Here is a 27,112-nt window from a genome sequence, read left to right as displayed (position 1 = left end):
TACTTTAACGCACACGATGTCCGCGTTTTCGTCGTCTTTGCATTACTCCCTGTCTCAAGAGTTTGAACTATATACGTGTAGTGCTCCGCCCACCGCAAGGCGCTGCCTTCCCCCTCTTGTATACTAGTTGCTGCCTGTTCGAGAGGAAATCATGAAGCCATGCTACCAGTTTATCATTGTTAATGAAAGACTGCGGTTTCAGAAGCAGTTTACCGTGTGCTACACTGTCGAAGACTTTGGACAGGTCTAGGAATATGACGCCCAACTGCAAACGTGAATCAGTGGTGGTGGTGAGGATGTGCACAGTTTCAACTAGATTCGTGGTGGTGGTGGGTGGCGGTGGTGATGGTGAAAAGGGCTGGCCGTTGTCGGCCTCACAGAGGTGGGCAAAGGTCACGACCTACGCCCTGGGGGAATGTGCGTGCTGGGTCGACTTCTAAGGGAACTGTGCCGGCATATATCAGAAACGTCTGAGGAAAATCGAGGAAAAACCCCAGACAGCACAGCCGGCACCGGCTACCATCACTCCTACCTAAATACCCGTTTCCGAAAGCCATGCTGTACTTGGGTAAATGTCTGCCGCTGCTCTTCGTGGTCCACGAAGTGCTTGTAGACTATATGTTCGAGAATGTTGCTGGCAACCGGTAGGACCGCGACCGAGCGGTAATTTGAAGGTTCAAGAGTATTATCAGACTTGAAACCTGGAATAATGTTTGCGTGTTTCCACTGCAGAAGTAGGCGCCCTTCGTAAAAATCAGTTCTTCGCAATATAACAGCTGCACCAATCAGTGTGCCTCTGCAGAAACGTGCAAGGCATGCCGTCCAGCCCTGTCGCCTTTTTGCAGTAAGAAGAGTAAGCAACAAGTTTAGGACACCTTCCCCCGACACTGCAATTTCTGGCATGCAGCGAGGGTTATCTACTACAAAATATGGCATACCGCCGTCATCCCTCGTAAACACTGAACAAAAGTACTCACTCCTTTCCTTGGCGGTCACGAACCTATCAGTGACAACAGCTATGCCTACTATTAGCTTGTCTACTTGAGAAGTGCAGTACAGAAGTGCTTGTCCAGTTGTTTGCACGAAGGTGACAGGATCCTCCAAAACTACCCTGGGTCGGTGCGAAGAAAGTGTTGTTAAGTCACATTTAGATATCGAAACTTTGCTTCCTTGACTTTCGTCTTTAGTGTGCTCCGAATAGGGTTCGGATTCTAACAGGTGCGACCGTTACGTCGCATGCGCTCCATTCTTCATTTTGTCTGTATAATTTCGCTGATGACCCATGGACTAAGTCTGCGTTCCCGCTACCTTCGCAGGGGTGCCAAAAGATGCAATACCTGTTTCACCAAATTGGAAAAGAATGACCTGACCACAGATGGTCAACAGTTGACTCACTGTTTTGACTAAGACACCTAAATTTATGAAACCTGTTTAACAGGACGACTAGAAGTTTCATGACACAATGAAAATTGACAAGCAACCGTTTTGTGGTACGATATTCCTTCGATCACTTGACATTCAAACTGGTTATTTAACATAGCACTATAGACCCAAACACGAGGTTGAGGGTTGAGGAAGAGCTGCCCTGAACCAACACCTTCCTGATAACAGAAGCATGTCATAAAGTTTTGTAGAATTATGTAGTGTGGCTCAATGGGCCTTTTGCATTTTGTGTGCACTCTGGTCTGGAGCATGAGTTCTGCATTATCTGTTTTGTACATGTTTTGCGTTTACTATTTGAAATTGCTTACTACCTGCCATTCTACCTTCAATAAATGTAAATAATAATAATCTGCACCAATTGCGTGTTCTTGTAGTATATAATTCTGGAGCGATTGCTACATTGAAGCACTGACATCAAATGTGAGGGATTTAGGGTTCGTATCCTCAAGCAGAAGCTATCTGCGAGGGGAGACGTCTCAGTGGAGGTAAACTCGCACTCGGAAACGCATTTATTCAGGATCTAACAATACAACGGGGCATAGAACCACATGACAATGTACGTCATGTATTGGAAATTCAGAACGAAGCTGCACTTCATATTACAGTTTGAATATGTGAGGACAATGAACTAGTTGCATGTGCGTACCCCTTCCAAAACAATGCCGATCTTCTAATCAGTGTTCACGCTGAATTACGAACGTACGAAATTACGAACGGCATTACGTTACTAATGCGTAGTCTCGAATACACTGTTACAGATGAGAGGAACTGAAACGGAACCATCAGGCATCATGAGGTAAACGGCATCACTAAAATGCCGTTCGGTAACGCGCGGCCGAGCACGCCGCCGGTTTGCGCTGAACGCCGCCACCGATGATGACGCCGCCGACAAAAACGGCATCGGCGCACACTCGTATGACTGGTATCACTTGCAGCTATTCAGGGCTACGTAGTCGACACGTAGCCAAAATTCGTTTTCGACCCAGTGTCGTATGCATGCAAAGAATTTTGCAGCCGTGCTTGACGAGCAGCGCACAGATGGGACAAAAACTGTGACGTAAGTGTATTTAGGGCTCAGCCTAGTGAATAGATAAATCTTCCGAGATCTTTTTCACCTCTACTGTATTACGATACCTTTAAAGGACCCCACCCACATACGCACCAGAATGATACCCTCATAGTCGCAATGTTCAGCCAGTTCAGCACACGCAACTGGCGCGCCGTCTGTGTATTCCGGCCGCCTAATCACTCGAGGGCACTGAAAGCTGTTGGTATCACTGCTCGGAAGTAAATGTAAGCGAATGCCCGCTGGTTATTTCGTCCTATTATATGACCAAGAACAGAAATTTTACGCGTCCGCGAAATAATTTTAGAGCAATGTATTTGAATTTTCGATACTATGGTAGTTAAATGTCCTCAATTCTCTGCTAAGTAATTATAATGGAGGAACCCGAATACTTTTGCGCGTTTGTGGGAGGTAAAATGACTATAAACACGTGCGCCATCCTACTTATTCCTCCTGCACCTGATACTCCCAAAGCCAGCATCAAAGTGACAATGTTTTCGTCACATTGAAAGTTTCACCACAGATTTTCCACCATTCATCCGTAAGCAAAATTAGAAACCTTCAGACGGGACGTTTAGCAACGCAAGACCTTAGAGACGGCGAATGTTACTATCTCGTATTTCCTCTCGATGACAGCAAAGTGATCTGAGAAAATCCAACCAAAACAAACAAAAAAGAAAACTATTTCTCTATGTGATTTAGCGAGCCATAATAGAGCTGTCATGACCACACCGTGTGTTTGTCAAGACAGTAGCCATTCTATGGGGCAGAAGAAGAAGTAGCCAAGATAACAGCCAATTTGGCTATTGGCGCTTGCGTCTCGTGCAGGGGATTGGAGCCGGACGTCGTGCTTGTGCACGGAGGCTTCCATTTACACGATGTAAATTTTCCTCAAAAAAGGTGAGGCCCTTCACCAGTGTGTTTTTCGTGTATAGGAGTTCGGCGTATCTTAGTATGTTCGCTTGTAAAGAACACGGCGCTTATGGAAACGTTCGCGCGATAAATTTATCGGACAGGACGAGCTTACCGGGACTACTCAGGCTGTCATCGCCTACCTGTCATCGTACCCCATTAGCTAATGCGAGTGCCCCATCCTCGGCTGTGCCTTCAGCATGAAATAAAAGGCAATGTTCGCGGAAAGATTGATTATGATGACATGTGCGCACACTCGAAAAGGTTGTGCCAACAGTCTTAGTGGAATCTACAGGGTGAATTTGGTAAAGCTTACACATTTCGATCGAGTCGTAAGAATACAAGATAACGTCTGTGGCGCTTCGAACTTTGCAGACTGATGGTCGTTTGCACGGAGGTTGAAACGCCAGAAACATCACCTTCAATTTTTACGTCGCGATTCAAAATGTGTAACCTCACCTAAATCCACCCTGTAGAAATGTAGAAAATTCAGCGAACCGGTGGTGGAAATATAAAGGTAACATCCATTGGACGAGAGCCGCCGATATTGCGAACAGAGACTGTTTTTCCTTTGGGCGCTCTCTCAGCTTCCAGTTCTTCCAGTTTGTTGGTCAAACGATGCAATTTTATTTCGAATGGCCTTCAGGCGCTAGATACTGCAAGTGTTGCTTTGTTCTACAAATTGTGGCACTTCATCGTTGTAAGGGTGTTGCTGATGTGGTGGTGTTGTGAAGTGGAACTTTTCAGTGCGTTTGTCGTAGCCTTCACTTTTGTGCTTCTCGTGAACAGGAAAGATAATGAGGTGAACGTTTTCCAGACAAAATTTTCGCTTTCATCAACATTTGACCCAGCAGCATGGCTTCGCGCAACGTAGCAGCAAAACAGGTTGGCCGGAGGAAGTCTTCGGACATAGTAATGCCTGTCGATGGCGAAGGGCCAGTCAACAACGACGAACAACAGCCTACATCCTCAAAAGTAGTCAAGAAAAAGAAAAAGAAGACGCAGGAAGAGGAGGAGCACGAAGAGACCAAAACCCATCGGGCGCACGAGTCCAAGCCGGATATCAGGAAACCCGACGGCAAGGCGGACACTCCCGACAAGAAAGCCGATTCCTTCATGGATCAGGGTAGCACCAGCTCTGCGGTAGGTCATAGCGAGATCCCCGGCCTCCTTTTGTCCGCAGCTACTTTTTCCGATTCTCCCACGTAGACTAGGCAATGAACAGAACAGACTAGCTTCCTCAGTAGATCCATCCAGTAAGCGCGGTGCAAAAGGGTGGTCGGGGCACCGCGGTCACGAACGTTGATTACGTCAGCTACAACCGTTCACCTTGCAGAGTGCCTCCAAAAAAGTTGTTACAGACATCTGGATTAATCCCAAGGAAACGGTCAACTGGAACCTTGACTCTCTGGTCACGCTCAACGTGTTAGGAAGAGGCAGCTTCGGCATCGTCTACTTGGTGCGGCATAGAGTGAACCGCCAGCTAGCTGCTCTCAAGTATATACGCAAGAAGAACCAGAATCCGGAAAAGGTACCACCTTAGCGTACGCACATAATGCCGTACAGATTATGCCCGGCACACCGGACCTGGAGGATGCAATTCCTTTGGCTCTGTAAAATGAGCGGTGGGATTGAATTGTAGGTTCCACAAAAATCGGTAGGCTCTTATAGTAATGGCAAAAGGGCAAGGGTGCAGGCCAGCTGGTACATGGTGAAAAAAAATGTTTTGGCTCTTATAGCACCTCAAGTTGTTTCGTTAATAATGTGTGTCTTCGATTATCGTGTGAGATACAGTAAAATGTTACAACCGGAAACTACGCATCATTGACACGCACGAAAACATACCTCGGTTAATGGTACCAGACACAGCATGCAGTGAGCTGTCTCTCAGTGGAGGCTTGACTACAAAAAATGGTACTCTCGGCCCCCGTGGATCAGTTGACAGGGCGTCCGCCTACTGGTCCCAAGGTTGCTGGTTCGAACCCGGCAAGCACGCCAGAGCAGCGGCAGCGTACGATTTTCCAGGAGGGTACTCTTCGACTAATAATATTTTTCTACGAAGGACGTTAGAGACGGTGTTCCGTGTGCTAAGATTCCGACGCTTTTTTACATAAAATATGCGCAAGTGCAATAAGCAGGCATGGTTCTACGTGGAACGTCCAATCACCTGGCCTAACAGTAGCGTGACGTACTGTGGCGTACTTAAACCTAACAACCTCTTTGCAGGAGCGCAAGCGTGTGGACATCGAGAAAGCGGTCTGGGAAGCCGTCACCGATCACCCTTTCGTCGTCACGTTTCGCGCCTATTTTGAGACAGCGAAAGGGTATGTCAGTGTTTAATATGTCACACTGTCCTGCCTCTTTAAAACCAGTTTCCCTGGGGAAAGAGCGATGGGAGCATGGTACGAGTTGATATTCTGTTTTAACGGCAGCTGTTCGATCGCCACCACCACTGCCACCCTGTTTTAAGAATATGAAATGAAATTACACTCTCACTGTGATGGGCAGGATTTCCCAGTTTCATGGGCAGTCAATATCGACAGCTTGGAGTTGTATTAGCTTATTTATTCCCTTGCTGCGTTGCTACCTGTGAAGCGGTACGAACGTCAGACTGGAGCATAGGTGCTTCCCACATTGCGCATCATGAATAAAATTGTTTTAATGTTACTCAACTGCGCTTCCTCTTCATTTGCAGGTGGTGCTTCGTTATGGAATATCTCCCAGAAGGCTCCATTCGCGATCTTGTTCGTAAGAAAGGACCTTTCAAGGAAGAAACGGCGAGACTCCTTTCAGCACAAGTGGCCCTCGCTATTCAGCACGTGCACGAGAAAGGTAACATCGTTGAACGCCTTGGTGCGTTTACTGAATATGTTCTTTCATAGGCTTCCTGCACAGAGACATCAGCTCCTCGAACGTGCTCATCGACAGCCGAGGAAACGCCAAGCTTATTGATTTCGGTTTGAGTCAGGTACTGTTACGTAACTTTGTTTCCAACGAAGCATTTTATAAGCATTACCTTTTTGGGGGTACTAGATACTGCACACGACAGAGGGCAGATACCGAACACCCAGGGATAACTAGCTATGTGCATTCAAGGAGCCTCCTTATTGCGTGGGTCACGAAACTCTATCCGCCGTGCAATCTGACTGTCTTTCTCTCAACCTAATGATCTATCCAACAAACCAACAACAATGTCGCCACAGCCGTCTACCCTGTTCAAAATTTATTCGGTACACAAGGTCTGCGGGAAGGTGATCCAGCGTGCCCCTTTAGTAAAGGGAACGGCAGGGAAAGGCGTTGCTGGAGTGTGGGCCTCGAGAACCTTAGAAGACCGCTCGAAGGCGCACAAGGCTGTAGGGGTCCCTTACGGCAGAGTGAGAATGCTTCATATGACGTTTTCGCGATGTCTAGCTGTTGGTTGTCGGGCCGGCATAGGAACAGTCCGGTCTTCGAGATAGGGCATGCACAACGCGTGTGCTCACTAGGCAGTGGCAGCGTAATTGCGGCTGCTTTTTTATTATTGTATGCTTACTGGAATTTACAGCCCATAACGAGTGGATGCTGCAGCCAAAATTGATTCTTACCCAAAGATTGTCGTTCTTGAGACTACCTCGCTAAGTTGATAAAATGTGCGCAATAGTCGTGCCCATGCTGTGCTGGTCAGCTTCACAGTGTGAGTATAAAAGGGCCATGAAATGCCTACGCATCGAAATATGTGCTGCTATAGAGCAGTTTGTTACAACAAGACACGTTTCCAATTAAGCGCTAGACAACGATGACTTTTAGGAGGCCATGGGCGTGGGATTCGAGCTCGTCTGTTCACTTCTGCTTCGCTCTTCGTCGATAGAGATCGACGGCAACGGCACCAGTGAAGCAAATTATGAACAAACAACAACAACTTTATTTCAGGATGATGGGTGGGGAGTTCCATCGCCGGGGGCGATACTCTACCCAATTGCTGGAGGTGAAACTGGAAATGAAATAACGGGTCCCTTTACAATGAAGATCGAAGTCCTGTGGCGTCCAAAAAGGCGAAGAGAGCCTTGAGGGCAGAGCGTTAGTGTGCTCGATGCGGTTAGGGACCAAGCAATTTTGTGAGAGAGAGCGGGCCGGAGTCTAGCTAGTTGAGGGATGTGAAGAGTACGGACCGGGAAGATTGGCAGTGTGGGCAATGGGGAAGAATGTGCTCGAGATCTTCAACAGCACCGCAGTGGCCGCAGTGGCCGCAATGGGGAGAGGTAACTTGTCTCAAGCGCTAGCGGCACTGTGGTGTGAAGGCCACGTCGAGGCGCATTCGATGAACTAATGCGGCGTCTTGACGAGAGATATGTGCTGGCATGCGGAAAGCGAGTGCTGGGGCAACTCGAGCAATTGGGAATTATGACATTGCCATCGCAATCCTCAAAAACCGATTCTGTCGCCGAGAGATTCTCATTGGTGCGCACATTGACAGCCTTTTCAATCTGGCATAGGTACCGAATGCTCACGATGTGGATAAATTGCGGCTCCTTTATGACACCATCCAGTTTCGTACCTCGTGTCTGCAGAACCTAGGTTTTCCCCAGGTGGAATACGCAGTAGTACTATACAGAGAGCTCCTGCGCTGTCTCCCGGAACAGTAAGCCATCGACTTTCGCTAGCGTCACCATGAAATACTGCTTCAGCGACGGAGTAAGGACGCTTCATCCTGTTTGTTTCTCTGATCCTCGTCTGTTCTCGCGGTTGAACTTCGCAGCATGAACTACCAACTAGCCCACTTTTCCGTTCTTAGACGAAGTAGGTTCTGCGACATAAAAACATTGCGTATATCAACGCCTCGCTTCATCTCCCTACTGAGAGAGTGGAAATGCGTAGGAACGGATGCAATGTTCAGCTGAACACCTCCCTGATGTCTCGTCGGCAATCTCTCCGAAGCACTTAATGCGGAGGAAGCCACCCCTCCCCACACGCACATACTTAGGCCTTCTCTTCTACTCTCACTCTCACCAGCCCATTTTGCTTGTTACAGGTTGGGACAGAAGCCTGGTGTCGCTGTGGTTCGCTAGCATACATGGCACCTGAGGTCATCAGACAAGAACTTTACGGTAAGCCACCGGTAATGCGTTCAACGGGGTCGACTTCTCCAATAGCACCGATGTGGCATATGCCGGCTGGCCCGGCATATGTAAGGACCTTGAAACACAAGCATAATTACGTTGCTACGCTGTCTTCCTTAATTATGATAGAGTAACAGAATGAAATTCTTGGGTTATCGTTGTCTGTCCGCGAACACTGGATGACTGATGGCCGTCCCATGTGACCGTCCGAGCTAATGCTCGAAGGAAAACCGAGATTACACAAACACACAATTGAAATCGAAATTACACAACTAAAAATGTTCTACGGAGTCGACGTCTGTGTTTATTCTGTCCAACAGAGAACGTTCATTGGACCTAAGCAAACTGCCACGTGGCTGAGACCCCACTATGCAACGAACATTTAGTAGTAGGGAGCCATGATTGCAGCAGCACACGCAAAAGATGCTACATTGCTGCAAAAGATGTCTTGCTAATGCGCCTCCGCAAGACCCTCGGCAGAGGGAACCGCTTTCTCGGCATGATTGTCGCATCGTTCATCACACCATAGCTCCGACCCTTTGGAAAGTGACCAATCACTGATTAGTGTTGGTTGAGGCTAATTCTGTTATAAACTATGTGCAGGCATGTCGGCAGACTGGTGGTCCTTCGGCATCGTGCTTTTCGTCATGCTCGTGGGAAAGACACCATTGGCCATCTACGCTGCCGAGAAGGGGGTAGATCTACACCTTGCCAGGAGAGATATCAGATATCGGCGTAAGCATCATTTCGCAAGTACAGTCGGCGCAACTAGTCGAAACAAGCATCTTACTTAAATACGTAATAGTAGTACAGTTATCGCAAAAACTTTAGTTGCAAGACTTTCACTGTTCCACCGAGCATCGGAAGGGACCTATTTCTCCTCTTTCTCTTTCTTCACGTTTCGTACGCGTAATTCAGCTTAAGTTTAGGCAAACGCTTCCAACCAATGGCGAAACATGCATCGGGGTTGAGTACTGCAGTGTGTGCGACTGTACCATTAGCAGACTGTAATGGACTATGGGTCATTAACAACATTAGTGGTCTTGTGTTTGTCCTCGGTGACAGCCATGACGTGGAAGACCGCATCAACAATTAAGTAGAGCAGATAACAGTGAAACAGAGATATGGTTTGCGCTATATGGTATTCCACCAGGGATTAAACTTAGCTGGTGGAGCTCTTAACGTTGAAAGGATCCAGAAGCACTCTTCCTTAATACCTGCAACATTTACGTCGGACGTCACGTCGGAGCCTACCGCGTTCTTTATGGGTACGACTATTACACCTCTGGTGCTGTACGGCGAACCCGTCGGAGTCCCAAATTCTCCGTGTGATGACTTTGTTTCTCCTTTTCAGTTGCCCTAATAGCGCCATTGAAAATCCCGAGGTCCTTATCTCGCTCCGCGCAGACACTGCTGAGAGAAATTTTGAAAGAGGTGCGCTGTTGCCAACAGGCGTAGTTGCTTGGGGGTTGAGATGTGGCTGTCTTCTGAATGGAGCATTTTTCTTGTCCCTAGAACCCGAAGCGGCGACTTGGCAGCAGACCAGAGGGTGGCTTTGACGACCTAATGAAGAGTTCCTTCTATGCTGCGATCGATTGGACCGAAGTATCGTGTAAGTATCCTGTACTCCACGGAGGTATGGTACGAAGGGCCGGGCAGAACAATAAGGTATTAAAACGCCACCCACAAAAAGGTACGGCTACATTGGGAAAACGTACACTCTTAAAAATGAACTTCACCGCATAGCACGCTCCTAGCCAACCATAATCGCGAATGATATCGTTATCTGCCCTTATTTGTTGAAAACGGGAGGCGTACGCCTTTTTTGTGACACTTATGCTGTTCATAATTGTCACAAAAAAGGCGTACGCCTACCGTTTTCAACAAATCAGGGCAGATAACGATATCATTCGAGATTATGGTTGGCTAGGAGCGTGCTATGGGGTGAAGTTCATTTTTAAGGGTGTATGGCTACTTCGAGTGCTTGTGAAGATGTTGGTGAGTGGTGATTAATTTAAGGAAGTAAATGGGCTTAGTATAGTAAGAAAGCACCTAGTGCGAAGCATATTCATTTCAAAATGTTTGATGTTATACGAAATGATGTTGGTACGAAACTGGATGGTGTTTTGGATGAATGAGCAGTTTTTCTTTTCTTTTTCTTTCCTAAAATGCCAGGGTGGGTATACCTTTAGGAAATTGTCCACATGCTCATTCACGACACTTTCTCTCTGCGTAGGGGAGAGGGTAAAGAGTGTGGAGAAGCCACGTGACGAAGTCTATGTCCACTCACAATTCAGCAAAAAGTGGGTATTCGAAGGCGTGCGTGAGTCCAAAGAAAACTTGCCCCTCAGCCTTGAACGTTAACCCCCTTATTTGGGACAGGGAACAATGAGACCCCTCCACAGGAAATAGGGAAGAGGGGGAAGCTGGAGAGCTGCGCAGACAGCTGACCAGTTTGCATGTCATATTGGAACGAAGCTCCTCCCTGCGAACCGTGTGCAAACTGTGCAAACCTGGAATAACGAGGCACCGCGAAACGCGGTCAAGGAGCGAGAGAAGGAACGTGAAGGTCAGGACCGGAGCAGATTTCAACCGCGAGAAAAACACTGCGCACTTTTGATCGGGAAACCTTTGTGATGTAGGAGTTTCTCAACAGGAACAGTTTTCAGCAAGATGATGATGAGGTGAAAATTCCTTTTTGTAGTCAAAAGTGTCGATGGCTATCTGATGCGCCGAACAAGGTAGTTTTTCCGCAAGAATTTTACAGGCTATGTATTCGGAAGACTTCGGAGACTTGGCAGCAATCCGAAAAACAAAAAAGGTGAACGTCCGTACCGAACACAAACAACCCCCTCGACACCTAATACAGTCTTCGTGTTTATTTTGCGCGAATAATTCCCTTTCACGGCAATAGAAACCATGAATCCGGATAGAAGCCAGAGCTCCCTACTGCGGCGATTCGTGCGGAGGACGACACCTTGACGTTAGCCTGTTTCGTCGTCTGCTTAGAGTCCTGCATTGCCCCTTGCGTGTGGAGCAAAACAAAAGGACGCTCCATCGTGTTGCGAGATCTGCTGCCGCATCCATTTATGCAACATATTGACCCGAACAAGACACAAACGAATGTGCTTCCGAAACAGGTTCTCCTCTAAAACACTGGCGGTACAAAAGAAGCAGTGCTGGGAAAAGCCGCTCGATGACTGGAAGTCCGGTGTTGCTTTTAGAAACCTCTTGCTTCATAGAGGCGGAGCGCCAGCTTCGTAACAAGTTCGCTTGAACAAACCAGCGAAGCTGTCCTGAGAACGTCCGGAGCTCATTTTATCCACTACACTGAGGGAGTTAATAACCAGAGCTCGGGTACGCTCAGCGCGGGTGCGGGTGTACCCGCGGGTACCCGCAGTTACCCGCACATCGTCACGATTTGCTGGTAGGAATTCGCGATCGCTGCGGGTAGCGGGTAAAATGAGGGTGTATCCGCAATGCGACCGCGGGTAATGCGGGTATACCCGCATTACCCACACTCCATGGCCAACTAAATTATCGTTCTCTGTCACACGCGAGCTCAGCAGTGCCCTATGTCGTTGGCCGTATAAATCTATGTGCCAGACTGCAGCAGGCAAGTACCTGCGGCCGAGTACGATTATTATAATGCATACATATATATATGGCTCTCTGTTGAATTGCAGTTTTATTGGCATAGATTGAAGCCGTCCAAGACACGTAGCCAACACGCAGAATTTCCATCGTTTTAAAATAGAAACGGCGGTAAAGTGGACGAGGGGACGAATGGAATAACGAACAGCAGGAAGGCATCCATTGATTTGGGGTAAGGATGGTGTGTCGTGCCCGCATCGTCAGCTTCATCACACTGAGGGTGGACAAGAAAACGGGGGTCCGAGCTGGCGGCCGAGCACGTGTATACCGCTCACTTCCTCCTGCGGGTCCCAATGCGGGTATGCGGGTATACAGACAGCACTGTGGGTGCGGGTCTCACACGCGCGGGTATGTGGCCACCTCAACATCAATATTTAGTGCCCACCGTTTTCGTCGTAAAGAACTTTCGTGCATCAAGTATAAGCTTCTGCTAATGTGGGATTCCTCTTCTTGCAGGCGGCTCTCTTCCCAGCACAACGCGGGAAGACGGCTCCAACCTCTCAACATAGCACTCTATTGGTACATCTTTGAACAATTTGTGGCATCAATGCCTATCAAGTTCCAAAAGAAAATTTTCTGCGCTTGCTACACTCCCAGATCGACTGCACAATGGGTTGCACACCTCAAAAAGGCACTCTCTTCATGACTACTTTTCTAGTAGCCAGTCACAGGATTTTCGAACTGGCATTTGCGCATGCACGTGTATGATAGATCACGAATTTGTTATAGACCTAATACAGACCTAAGTAATGCTTCAAATGGAACTGCTGTCTTGGACAGTTCATCCCTGTGCGTAGGTTCAAACTGCATTAGCTAAAAGTATGAGAGAATATGAACTGAGTATGGCAATTATGTGTGTTCCGTGAGCACAATTTGCTCGCGACCGATTTTGATACGCCTCTTACTCTTAATAAAAATATGTTCGATATGGATCTGTGTTTTGTCTTGGGTTGCTGCCCTTTATTGTTTTTCTCACACACCTTTGGTCACCGCCTTCAGCAGTGAGCTTTGAACGCGGTTTATGGTTTCCTGAACCTGAGTGCTTCCAGCAGCGCGTGTGATTCAATTCAATCTTTATTTTCACTGAAAAGGTTAGCCAGCTGGCCAACCTTTTCAGTGAAATAGATTGAATTGAATTCTTGAATTGAAGTGAGTTCAGATTAAGATGGCTTCTATGGCTGCACGCAGAGAAACAGATACTCATGGAACGATGCGACAGCACCAGCGGACACTTGTTTCGCCGTGTTTGCGGCTCGTCAGCTCTGGGTAGCTGCGTATCGCTCGGAATTGGCAAACCAGGGGTCGCTCAGCGAGCGATATGCACCTGGGAGGCTGTCTGAGCACTTCTCAATGCTACAGTGCAAGCCAGTGAATTATAATCAGGGAAAAAAGCCATTAAAGAAGCGTGTGATTCAATTCAATCTTTATTTTCACTGAAAAGGTTAGCCAGCTGGCTAACCTTTTCTGTGACTTCCTCCGTTCATCATTAATTTCTTGGTAGGTATTTGTCCCTTCTATGTATCATCGCTATAATTGTAACCTTAATGGTAGATGAATAAACTGACTTGCAAGGGTGTCGACATCATGTCGATGAACATGATGAAAGATGGAAGTCAAACATTGGATAGTCATACACGTGTTAAAGGGCTCTGATCGCAACACATTTTAACATCAAATGCAGATGAGTATCTTAGTGTAACTGGGACGTTAAAGCAAATTGATGAAAGAAGATTGGGACAACCAACTATGTTAAATAACAATGAAGTCATAATACAGGCGACGCGAAGGCAACGTATGAAGTCCAAGTTTCTTAAGTAAATGATGATAGTCCTAATATGTGGCGATGCCAATGTGCCTGTAGTAAAACAATCTAATAAAACGATGTTGAACATTTTCAATCATTTATTTACGTGTGGCGTAGAGGTACAAGGACGTGTGGCGTGACGTGTGTGACAAGGACGTGTGCCGTACAAGTAGAAGCAAATTAAAGTTGAGGTAGCACTAGAGATCTTTACAAGCGAAGCAAACACGAAGAGTTCGAAAAGGGCTTAGTAACACGCGCAATGAGAGCGAGCTTCTTCATGACAATGGCTGTTATGTTGTTGTCATGTAGACTGAAAGGTAGCGAAGAGTTCAAATGTACACCAAGATTACGGATTACATTTACGCGTCGAATTATTGGGCCTTGTAAGAAATACGTATAGTTAGTCCAGTTAACTCTTTTCGTAAAGGATATTGTGAAAGTTTTAGCTGCATTGAGACTGAGCGAGTTGTCGGAAACCATTCGAGGACAGACATTACATCGCCTTGTATGAGTTCGCAATCGCTTACACAGGAAACTTCACGGTAAAATTTTAAATCATCGGCACATTAGAGAACACAAGAGGTCTTAACATGGCCGAGCTACTCGTTCACAACAAGATTAAAATGCAGAGGACCGAGGTTCGATCCTTGTGGCACACCTGCAGGTATTTTGTACGAGTCAGAATAGAAACCGCTTATCCGCACATAATTCAACCTTCCAGAAAGATAAGAAGCAAACCAGTAACAGATACCATCAGAGACCCCATAACGCCATAATTTTCTCAAGAAGAGAGTACGTTTGACTGAATCGAAGGCCTTCAAGAAACCAAAATAGATGGAATCGACCTGTGAGGGTTGTGATAAGCATTGTCCTACATTATGAAGATAGATAACTGGATTACATTCAACTAGGGTTGCCACCCGGCATGTATTTCACCGGCTTGGCAGGGTATTCGTACGCTCTGCCGGTTGCCTATTGAAAGGTGATACCGGCAAAAGGCTGCCGGTATTTTTGCACCAAGACGTTTCATAGAGGCCTTTTGGGGTTTTCCCTTCCACATTCACTTAAGCATGAATAAATCAGGAACACAGACCAAATTCTGGAGCCACCAGACAAGGAAATTGGGCCGTAGACACCGTTGCAACTCATTTCGTCCAAATAGATGGACGTCCAAATGTTCATTTCGTCTAACTGCCCACAACGTCCAATTGCCCAATACGTCCGGGGAAAAATGGACGTAGCTTTCAAATGCCACTGCCAATATTAACGGCTTGCCTGCTGCTTTACAGTACCTTTAAGGGGTACAGAGGACCATCCAAACAAAAATTCAGATTAAGACTGCGCACTTACCGTGAAACCAAAACTTTTCTGTTGCCCATGACGCTCAACCCATTCCTTTGCAGGTGATTCTTGATTATGTCACTCGAAACATCGCTCAATTCACTTGCTTCAAATATCAAACAAGATTTATCCGCGAAGCTTTTGCTGAAAATAGCGATGGAGACGCTACAATGAGCCATCTCTCCACAGTGACAATGACGACACCGAGCCAAAGTCGTGCAGGCAAATGGATGGGCCGTCCGATGTTTTCCAATGTCACGTGACTGGGCTCGCCTTCCATGTCGTCACCGCACAAGCCTCATTCTGATCCAGGAGCAAGGCCTTTTCAGAACCCCGAACAGCCGAGTAGAAGACAACATTTCACTGGACCATTCAGTGGGCGTATCCCCTAGCGTCAGCGCCGGGTCCCAAGCAGATCAAAGGCTGGTACTGCCCCGCCGCCGTTGCGAACAGTCGCTTTTTGCGGCGAAATCAAAAATAAATTCAATTTCTGCGATAATTAAGACTCTGTGGTGTGAATTACTTCTCATGGTGCGTCTTACTGGCCTACTTAACAGTATTATAGGAAGAAACAAGGTCTAAAAAATAACTTCTGTGCTACTTTAAAACTTAACGACGCTGGCAATGAGATAACTGACACATTATCGAACTACACTCTTGTCCGAGGTCAAAATAACGGCGGCCGGGTCGGACTCGCGTTTTCGAGACAGCATGGGAGAGTGGAGTGCTCTATAGAGAAGCCTGCAATGCCTGCAATTAAAACGAGTGGAATGGTGTATACAGCGGATGTGATGACGAGAAATGAGATGAGAAAACGTAGCCTGAGGCCGTTATCATATGCTGTCTTCTTATGAAATTTGATAGATGGATCACAGAGGAACGAAAATAAATGGGCGGAACCTTCTACACTCTAAAATCGGTACCTTCCCAAGCAGCACAATGTACTGAAAGTCGAGTGCAATAGGGGTGGACGGTATGTGCTTATCAATGTTCTTTAGTTTCATCAGTTTGTTCAAGGCCTTCCACCTACCCGTCCACCCCTATTGCACCCGACTTTCAGTACATTTTGCTGCTTGGGTTATAACGTACCTTATATCGAGCTGTACCTGGTAAATATCAGGTACATCAGTGCTTTTCCGCAGTTGCTTTAAGAGGTACTGGGCTAGACAAAGGATTTCGCTTTGTATGTATGAGGTACAAGCATATTTATGGGGTACACTGTCAGTTTATGAGGTACCGTGTCTTGTACCGTATAAAGCAGTACCTCTTGCGCAAAATCTTATTGTGCTTTCCACTGCTTTCAGCACTTCTTGCGTTCAAGTAGCCCCAAAGGGTTCGATGCAGTCAGATAATGCATGTACATCGCACGGACTTGGAGATCAAGATTGATTTACAACTATGATTGTTTCATTCACGGCAGATGATGTGTAGTCAGCTGAAGAGCCTCAACCGTGGTACTTTTGTTTAAATTGTCTGCGTCTGTTTCAAGTATATTAGCAACACAGAGTAGACAGTGAGGAAGGAAAATGCCATTCTGTATAGGCGTAGTTAATTGCTTATTGGGTACTGGGATTGGGATAAAAGAGATTTTTTTCTATAATCAAACTCAATCAAACAAGATTGAATTATCTCCGTGTGTTCGTGAAGGAGGCAGGTTTTCTTTTGGTCAACATGAAAACTAAAAGAAAAAAAAACAATTCCGGAGCAGATAAGCTGTCGACGAACCGACAAGCCACACCTTCCAGTGGTTTCATGAGGTCAGGCGGGTCAGTTTCTTATTTTTTCTTTATCTTGCCTCATATCTAGCGAATCGAACTTTTGATACCAACGGAAGAAACATGCGTTATAAGTGCAGCCGCGTCCGCGTGTGAAGGTTATTTGTGATCAGGAAGCCGCCGTCTTCGCACGGTTAAGGGACATGCAGAGGCCGGGAAGGTGCACCTGATGGTAAGTTGCTCTTTAACGTTATTCATTTTCGCTACAACTACGTGCATGTGGGGTGAGCTTTGTTAACGCTAGCTTGCCAGAGTGCGTATGCGATTGCATTGGGGGTTCTAACAACCTAGAAACGTTCCACGTCAGTGTATTATTTCAGGCTTGTCTAGCGCTGCAGGTTATCGTCCCAGCTCTGAAATATTTTCCGATGTAGATACAGTGGCGCGTACGCTTGCCTTAACCAGCGGAGCACGTGTCATCGGGCGCTGATGGACAGCTGGAAACGAGATCAGGATGATATACAATCCCGTTGAAGGGAGGGTCGGTACGCACAACGGAGATACCGAAACGCGACCTGATCCGCTGTGCGTATCGACCTCCCTTCAAGGGGATAGTGCATCATCCCAACCTCGCTTCCAGCTGCGTCTCAACGTCCAATGACACGCGCTCCACTGGTTAAGGCAAGTGTACGCGCCACTGTATCTACATCGGAAAATATTTCAGAGCTGCGACGATAACCAAGTCTGCGCGCCAATGTACCTCCCGTCAGTATAACGAACACTACTACCCCGTGGCATGGCCACCTCCAATGGATCCTTTCGAATCCAGCTCCCCGAGTAAGGAATAAAATTACAATTCTATACTGGAGGGAAATCTGATCACCTTTATACATTGCTTTGCTGGAAGGTCAGGCACCAGTAAGACACCCATGGGTCAGAATGACATGGATCAGAATGACAATGTCTTCACTTAACGGCGTAGCGATGTAGTTTGTCAACACTAATTATTCATACGATCGAAATAAATCAAGCGAAGTGATCGGTTTTGCTATTCTGTTACTGCTCAAGCCGACAGTGTAGTTTTATCTCTAATATCTAAACTTCATTTGTTTCTCAGCTGATACTGAAATTCGACGTCAGATTCCGTAAAAGCTTTGATCAAGCTATGGTGGTGCTGACGAACATCCTGGCGGCTTTTTCAGCCACGAAGGAAAAGAATCGCCGACGTTCGTCGATGTGGACGTATTCTTACGTCCAAAAAATTCGAAGTGTGACCTGATATCAACGGTATGTGGACTGCTTCCTTTGTTTGAGACAAATCTTTTGGAAGGCACAAACACGAACTAATTGCGGCGTTCCTCTCCAGACCGTCCCCGAAGAGGTGGTCTCTCCGGGACCGAAACTCTTTTTCGGGCAGGAGAGCCTTGTTTGGCGTAGTGACGGAGAGGCTGTGCAGCTGGAACCATCGGACATGCTTATATGAGTTTGTGCTGCTGTGCTGCTTAAGAGTTTATTCAGTAAAAAACTTGACATACCCAACTGCTTTTGGCCAGTTGTTAGGCCTGCTCCAAATATATGTCGTGGGCGACAACGAATTCCCGAAGCTGTACAGAAAGCCACGGCTTTCGCAGCTGCTGAAATCGCTGAAGGTCAAATAAAGAGCGAATCAGTATTCAGATCGCCTTTTGTCTTCGTTCCGCATGTGCTTGCAACACGTTGGTCGCCTTCGCGAATGTTACAGATGCACACTTCTGCGAAAGTGTATTACCACTACCGATACCAAACCATAAGCGCACAATACATGATGTGCGTCGTGCATTTTACTGTGCGTGCCATACGTCACGTGTGGATTATGTCACCACCAACATGTTCCTCTCTGTTGTGTCCGGACTGTATACTTCTTAGACAACTGTACCCCTTAGACGGGCGTACCTGTTAGACAGGCGTACCTCTTAGACGGCCGTACCTCTTAGACGGTTGTACCCTTTAGACGACGGTACCTCTCAAATGGCTGTACCTGTTAGACGGCAGTACCTCTTACTCGGCTGTACCTCTTATACGGGGTTACCTGTTAGACGGCAGTACCTTAAAAGTGCTGTACCTTTTAGGTGCTTTCGTACCGCATAAAATAAAGGGTACATTTTTGCAAAAATGTACCTCATAAAAGGGGTTGTTAAGAGGTACAGATTTTAGAGTGTACAAATCACCTGTAGCTTGAGCACACTGGGAGATTCGGAGTGCTGTGTAGCATTATTGCCGTATGTCCTTTCTTTGCAACTCAGATTCACGATTCTAGTTCCAAGGCACGCGTCCCCGGTACTTGAGCATCAACCATGGTGGAATCGGGCACTAGAAATGTTCGTGGACGCCGCAGTACCTTAAGCATGCAACTGTGAGACTACAAAGACTGTTTATGGCCTCGAATGATCCTCCTGCAGGCAATGTTTACATCGCCTACCTCGCCTCCTCTTAACCCAAACCCATAGTTCGCGTAATTAGTGCTGAGGGCTCTGTGTACCACATATTTCAGATGCTTCCCCAAATAACTGCGTCAAAGTATCACTCATTATTAGCACTGCTGTTTAGGCACGGAAATGCTGGATTTGGGCACCTAAAACAAGTGATGGTCACTAACTACTTCCACAGTAGTTTAACTATAACTACTAACTACTTCGCGATGAAGTAGTTTAACTAGTAGTTCAACTACTTTTGAGGGAGTAGTTAAATCTACTTCTTTAACTACTGCAATGTATTTTAACTGCGTCTACAACTACTTAAAGGTCAGCTCCGGAGGAAACTCACTGCCACAGATTACAACAAAAACTCGCAGGCGCAAAGGTTGATGTCTACTGAATGTACTTCCAAAATAGTTTGGGCGAATACCCTGTATTTACTGTGAAATCTGTTTTTTGGTTTGCCGTCCGGTCGTCCGCTTGAACAGCTGACATCACGCTCAGCTTTCGCTTTGGCTCCTCTTGGCTTGTTTGCTGGCTCGCAGTTTCGCAATCGCCAGCAATCACAACTCGTCACTCGTCAGGCTGAAAGCGAAATCGGGAGTCGTGTACGTTCGGGCACCTTTCTCCGCGTCTTAATTTGATCATCTTTTTACTTCGGCTAGTCAGTACACACAACCTCATCTAAGTTGTCACTTTGTGAGAGATGCAGCGTGAGTGAATTGTGAGAATGCCGTGCTTCTGGCAGTACGAGCAGGTACGCTACTAAGAAAGATGTTTCGTGCCCGGTTCCCAGTTGATATTGTGCGTGATTGAGTGGTACGAAACCAGTGGTTGAGTGCTCTGAACTTATCAAGGCAACTGTCGTGTGTGCTCGAAGCATTTTGCATCAGAATGTTACGAGGTCGTTCACCTGACGGCCGATTTGGACTGTAAAGTCGCTGGAAAGGGATGCGGCACCTGCCTCGTTCGACGACAACAAAGGACAGGATAGCACCAAAGGACCAAAGTTGCGGGTAAGTGTCCGCACGAACTTGCACTATGGCTTGCACACAATGTAAACATGTGAACGACAAATATGGGACTGCTAAACCCTATAATCCGCGGTTGTATGTAAAACTACGCAGTTTCTCAGAGAAGCTGGTTGAGAAATTACATGAGTTTGGAGAAGCCTGAGCTTGGGCACAGGGAAGACAAAACAGTCACAGCAGCTGAAATCAGCAACAACTTAGGAGTTCCTGTTTTGAGACACTCTGTGTCTGTCTGGACTTCTGTGTGATCACACTCCGCCTTCTCCCAACCATGGAACTACACCATAACCTGCATACATGTTAGCATATCGTTGTTCCTCTTTAAAAGCCGGGCTGTGTCTGTGAGTGCTGTGTATTCAAGTTGTAATGTAAAGTTATTACGTGCCAGAAATTCCATTCTGTCCTTCTATACTAATGGAGTTGACTCCAGCAACTGAGTACCTTGACCAGCAAGGGATGACGATCAGCATGCTCGTCACAGATTAGCAGAAATAGGTGAAGCCATGAGAAAGACTCATCTACCTGTGAATCATCGTTTTGACACATGGCACATTGCAAGAGGCCCACATTTGCTTTGTAGCACACCGTCATAACACATATGTATGCTGTCCATTGGTTGACAACATATTTCCTATTAGAAGGGGTGTAGCTGGGGGCAAGCTATGCTGTCAACATTGTTCATCACATTTTGTAGCTCTTAAATATGTAGATGCTTTTTTGCACTTTTCCTAACAATATTAGCCTTAACAGGTATAATTATAATTTCTGCTTCTCCTTGCTCAGGCCCCAGGAAAGATGTACATACAGCAGCACCGGTGAAGCAACATCTGGTGCTACAATAATGGTGCCACAGTATCGTGAACATGTACATGTGTGCGCACATGGACAAGCAATGATAATGGCAACCTGTTTCCGGTAAAATGGCTCATGATACTTTGGCATGTCATGGATATTTGGATCATAACGTTGCTTCATATATTCATGAGCATCAAAGTCACCATGCAAGATGTGCACATCAAGACATTGGGAAGCTGCTTTGGCCCCACGAAGGTGATTTAGAGTATTTCAAGCTAGCAGCGATTACCAAGCAATTGTCCTGCATTCCTCACTTACAGGAACTGGAACATTCGAAGTGTTGTAGGAAATAGTGGGTGTACTTCCCCTTCTGAAGGACATCCCGCCATTGTGTGCACTAAAAGTTTCCTTGTCTCAGTGCTGTTACTCGGTCATGTATCTAAGTATGTCATGGTAAATAGGTCATGTATCACTTCCACCTTATCTGTGTGCCACATATTGTATCTACACATAAGGAATGTGTGTGAGAAAACTACTGAAACAGAGAATTGCATTGCTTCTTTACTGCACAAGCCTATACTGTGTGTTTTAGGAATTCTAATAATGCTAATTTTCATGTCAGGGTATGTCCAGGGGCTTTCTGGTGCTCAGCTGGATCTCTGTGGACGATAGCTGTTCATGAGCCCCCGAACAGAAGGAAGAGACTACACAAGGGGGGCTCATCGCAAGAGTTACAGTGAATGAGTCACTACAACGCTAACAACTCTGCAAGGCATTAAATGCAAGTCGACAGCAGAAGGGCTTCAGCGAACGTGTACAAACAGCCTCATACCTAGGATTTTTAGTTTTTGGCATTTCATTCGCCATTAATCGGTGGCTTCTGTACAAGCGTAGGGGATGGCGAAACAAACACAAGATTTTGGTGCACACAGTAAATGGTACTCCATGTTCCTTAGCCGTTTTTACTACATGAAGTGCCAGGGAAAAATCAAAGGGGTTGGGACGCTTTCATAGACGTGGTTTTGTTACATCATGGGTGCATCGTGCATTGCGCTCCATAATGCTGATCAATCTTTTTTTTTTTTTTTCATGTGTATACTTTGCGAGATAAAAGCTCTCGAACAGATGCCTGACTAACGCACAAATGTCAAGGGCCTCAGAGATACAGCCAATTCCACTGATAGCCCTAAGGTCTGTGACGTCACAGCTGCTTGAGTTTTGCTATTCAAGGTGCTCATTTTCTAAGCTCTATTCCAACCTTGGTTTGTAAAACACACATTGGTACGAAGAAGCTTTTATGTTCATGTGGGATGGTGGTGTTGCAACCCCTTTCACTGGTTTGTGGGGAATGACCTCATTCTGCTCCTAAGACTTACCACAGAACACCTCAACTGACACCTGTATTCTGTCCATCTTGCAGTGTACTTGTTTACCTGTTGCGAGGGACTATGGGGGGGAGTCAGATAGTTTTATGATCTCTGTGTATTCAATAAAATTATGGTCTATTCAATGCTGCGTGTAAAATTACAGTATCTGTGGAATGTGTGGAGATGTGCATTGATTCAAGAAGTAAATCGGCTCCTGAAACCAGCATGCAGATCCAGGTGTAATACTGGTGTCTTTGACACATGAAAGCAACTCATCTTCATTTCTTTTCTTTCTTTTTTTTCTTTCTTTTTGGTGGTTGATTAATGTGATGGCTCATGGCTGCACTGCACTAGTAAACCAGCCGAAATAAGGTGCAAGATATCCCTGATAATTACGCTTGCACGGTGTCCTTGTACTGTGCAGTGTATTTTTGTTTTCGTTTATTTTTTCCTTCCTTTCTTTTTCTGTTCGGCTCTCATAAGCCACGTATGCCCTCATGTAAGTATCTTGTTTTTGAATCTGGTGCTTGCTCTCTCGACAGTGTAAAATTTCGGTAAATACGTTCATCGCGAATCTACACTAAGGTTGTCATTCAAGCCCAATTCTTACGTACGTACCTGCAGTGTGTATACGATAACATGGCGTTGCCAAACACAACTCGTTCACCCGGTTATAATGCCAAGAAATGTGATTACTGCTCCTGTAACGTCAAACGCCAGGTATTCGAGAGTGAGAAAGATATGCGCAAGTGATGCAGCAGTGGTGAGCCGTAACTATAAGAGAGTGAAGTCTTCAATTAAGCGATGAATTGACTTACTTTATCAAAGACACCTACAATGCGAATAAAAATATCTTTCGTATGTAGGCGTAGCACAGTTCCGTTGACGATATACGTGACGTTCATTGCGTTCTTAGCCAGTCTGCCGCTGGCCGGAACGCGACAGCGTAATTGCACGAATCTTAACTGCACAAGTGGTATCAACAGCGTGTTTTGGCATTGACAGATCATCCCATAAAAAAAAAACGATGCGATCAAGAAGCCTACGTCGATCGAGCAGACGCTCCCTGCCACCATCGTTTGTTTACATTCCCGTATGCTCCGTAGAGAGGGAGGGAAGTCTTGAAGAACACTGATATCACTTACGTCGGCGATATAGACCGCGTGAACAGCTGCCGTCATAAAAATGGCGGCCTCCATGTCTGTTTCGAAATGGTTGATTTACGATTATTTAAAATATGGGGCTGTTTTGTGGAAATGAAGGGTGCTTTCAGACACAGTTAGATATGGGCTTCCAGAATATTGTTACAGTTTCAAGAAGTCAAGGTATCTCCGGAGCTGACCTTTAACGTTGTCCATCAACACCAATCCTTTGTAGTGTTCTTGGACACCTAAATATGAATCACAAGCAGTGATACTGATATTTAAAATATACTCTTGTTCCTACGTCGCTTAATTCACATACTGTCGTAAAATCCACTGCCTGTCTCATGTATATTATGCGCTGACAAAAGAGCTTGCTGCGAGCTGACCGCGTCTCCGCAAACATGACCAATGCTCAGCACCTCACCGCACGCGCAGGACGCGGCGAACTTTGGCTTAAGCCATTGCTACGATCGTCAAATGCAAAGCTTACGGCGGGATTCTTTCTGTGCCTTCGCGATAAACTAAGTTGCAGAATTATTTCACAGCAAATGAGGCTTCGCTAGACAAGCATTAAAATGAAGATTTAGTACACATGCACGGCACAATTGCTCTGAACCTCCGTTCTCATCAAGCAAGTAGCTCAAGGTAAAAGTCGAAAGCACAGTCATGCCGTAAAGCTTGCGGCAAAATCGGAAATAGTTGGCGCCTGCAGTAACCAACTACTGTAGCTAACTAGTCGAAATAGTAGTTTAACTAGTGGTTGCCACTACATTTCTAGTTGATAACTACTTTTTAACTACAATCAGGCAGTTTAGTAGTATAACTAGTAGTAGTAGTTTAGTAGTAACTAGTAGTTTAACTACATGTAGTTAACTACTGCTAAAACTACTGTAGTTAATCATTGCCTAAAACAGCCAGAAAAAAATATCGATTAAGGGCTCGCACTCTCGAAACTGCGTGTTCCGAATCAAGATTTAGCGTACTGGCAGAGGACGGCACTTGTTTCTCCTGCTCATTCATCTCCCATTAGCTTCTTGTTTGCTCACTCATCTCTCCGTTTGCTCACTTGCGCTGAGCTCATTCCCCACATTCAGCATCAGCGAGCACGTATGAGCATGCTCATGAGTGTGAGTTTTGTCGAGTATACCACGTTTTTCCGTGTAGCGCAGCCTCCTGCCCCTTGACCAAGAGACTGCCCAACAACTACTCTGTTTGATGATGATGATGATTAGGGAGTTTCATCTCTATAGGGGCGATACCCAGCCCCATTGCTGGTGGTGTGTGAGAAATAATGTGCCACGTCTCACACCGACCTTATGCTGCCATTGTGACTGTTGAGGATATTGATAACTCAATTGGCTGCTCTGACGGTTAGGATGGTAGTGGGAGAGCGTGTCCATTCCTCCGGTTTATTTGCATGGTGCCTGCAATAGCCCTTTCGTTACAGCTCACCTCAGCTCTCGTTTGTTAGCTCATGCTCAGCTCACTCACCGCACTGAGCATAACTGAGCATATGTGTGAGTTTTGCTGAGGTATGCTGCCAATGTCGAATGACAGCAAGGTATGTAACACTAGGACTTTGTGACTTGTGGTTTAGTATTTTTTGCAGTAATAAACTGCGTTATTTTTCTGATTTTCCTTTGTGTGTGTGTGTGTCGTCTGCTGTTTACCTAGAAAGGGCAGCCAACGCCTGACTTTTTTCACGTACTACAGTGTGAGCATCTTAGTTCAGGCGTTTACATTTTTGCCGAAACACTGCTGCCGAGAAAGTCCCTTTTCGCTGTAGCAAACAGCTGCCTTTTTTACAACCGGCCAAAAAATTTTCGTGAAACTAAATGGCGGAAACGAAAAAGCTTAGTCATAACTCATCGACCGCAGCTTCACGTTTTGTGTGTTATCTCCGTGCCAATAAAACGCTCCTTCTATTCGTGAACAGTCGAACAATAAGTTTTCCTGACCCGCAGCCATTTTATACGTCAGTTAGAAGTGTCTCCCTAAAGCGATAGACCTGTTACTGGCGACGTACGTCTCATGGATATGTATACGTTTGTCGTGGTGCACAGTACGAGTATTCATCAGCCTCCACGAACCGAGGGAAAGCGGCTTGGCTGGCGCAAGTCTGACTACCCAACACGCCGTCTACGTGAAATTATTGCCGCAGCTAATACCTCATCATTTTTTTGCGTTCTTCTGCATTGCCATTAAGTCACACGAAGGACCAGACACTGCGGCCCTGATCAAGACAATATTGCCAGATCCGGCACCGCAGTCACGGGGGGTGCAAAGCAATTAGGCGTTCTTCTCGAGTCTGTCATCCCAGGATGACAGGCAATAGCGTGAGAAACGGTGCTCTCCATGCAAATGCGCAAGATGTGCTTATTGCCCAAGCCGTTTGGCAGCTAAATGATTTCGACAGAAAAGATTGCTCAACGGCCGTGACTGTTCCAGCAACGGACTCGATGCGAGATCACGACCAATTGCAGCTGCAACTACGTCAGGCAGTCACGAGTTAGCACCGATGTTTTGTATACGGATTGTAGGAAAATCCTTAAAACACTCTAAGAAAAAAAAAGGAGTAAGATAGGGAGTAATTGCAGCTTCTATAGTCCCCTAGGTTGCAATTACTCCCTATTTTAGTCTCCTAACCCCGACATTTACTCCCCAGGACTGCAAATTGTCATTGAACTTCGCAAATGGTCTTCCGAATGCAACGGACTACGTAAATATGTGTTCGTTGTCTTGGTCGATTTGATGGCATAACGCTGTACCAACCAACCAAGAAAATTTCGACCCACACAGAGTAAGAAACATGTTAGGGCTTCTTTCTTTGCAAATTGTGTCCTATGTTTGTCGCAAGATTTTATATCACTCGATATATTACGGTTGACGGTTTGATTCGAAGTATTTTCATGCATGCGCACAAATTATGTACCTGGAACTGTTAGAAGAGAGCGTGAAATGCAGTCTCCACTCTGTGACATTCATTTGCTCCCGTGCATTTACCCGAAAGGGACTATTTTTTGTGGCAATGCATTTAGTCCCCAAAAGGAGTAAAGTTACTCCTGTTTTTCTTAGAGTGCACGTGCAACGGAGTTGTTGTTCTGAAAAATCAAGCCACAAAGTTCTCGAGGAATGCGTCCGGATGCCCCGACGAATGGTTGCCTCCAAGATGGCCTTCATTGTTAGTTTAATGATCTGTATGCGTGATTGGAAAACAGGCATTTAGTGTCGAAAGACCAACACATATTCCCGAGCTTTGAAATTCTTCAACTCATTGAGTCAAACGAGGT

At 46.1% G+C, this 27,112-nt stretch overlaps 1 protein-coding gene across 2 annotated transcripts; it reads left to right on the top strand.

The window, feature by feature from the left end:
• Window positions 1-3,287: 3,287 nt before the first annotated feature.
• On the top strand, window positions 3,288-13,103 carry LOC135383115 (protein kinase C iota type-like). 2 transcript variants are annotated; one of them, XM_064612727.1, is made up of 11 exons: window positions 3,288-3,409; window positions 4,211-4,564; window positions 4,758-4,952; window positions 5,648-5,745; window positions 6,117-6,253; window positions 6,304-6,389; window positions 8,430-8,505; window positions 9,121-9,252; window positions 9,872-9,951; window positions 10,033-10,129; window positions 12,628-13,103. In XM_064612727.1, exons 2-11 carry the CDS (start codon window positions 4,277-4,279, stop codon window positions 12,678-12,680), a joined length of 1,242 nt encoding a protein of 413 aa, XP_064468797.1. In that variant the 5' UTR covers window positions 3,288-3,409; window positions 4,211-4,276; the 3' UTR covers window positions 12,681-13,103. The 2 variants fall into 2 exon arrangements, with proteins under 2 accessions (XP_064468797.1, XP_064468796.1); XM_064612726.1 differs by having other exon boundaries at window positions 3,289-3,409; window positions 4,239-4,564.
• The last annotated feature ends 14,009 nt before the right edge of the window (window positions 13,104-27,112 follow it).

This window comes from Ornithodoros turicata, chromosome 2 (genome assembly GCF_037126465.1).
Source record: "Ornithodoros turicata isolate Travis chromosome 2, ASM3712646v1, whole genome shotgun sequence".
In the NCBI taxonomy this organism is placed as follows: Eukaryota; Metazoa; Arthropoda; class Arachnida; order Ixodida; family Argasidae; genus Ornithodoros; species Ornithodoros turicata.
This window is presented reverse-complemented; position numbering and strand designations above follow the sequence as displayed.

Coding starts and splice junctions, on each gene's coding strand:
- LOC135383115 (XM_064612727.1), top strand. CDS start 4,277: ATGGCTTCGCGCAACGTAGCAGCAAAACAGGTTGGCCGGAGGAAGTCT. Junction 4,565..4,757: donor AGGGTAGCACCAGCTCTGCG/GTAGGTCATAGC, acceptor TTCACCTTGCAG/AGTGCCTCCAAAAAAGTTGT. Junction 5,746..6,116: donor TATTTTGAGACAGCGAAAGG/GTATGTCAGTGT, acceptor CTTCATTTGCAG/GTGGTGCTTCGTTATGGAAT.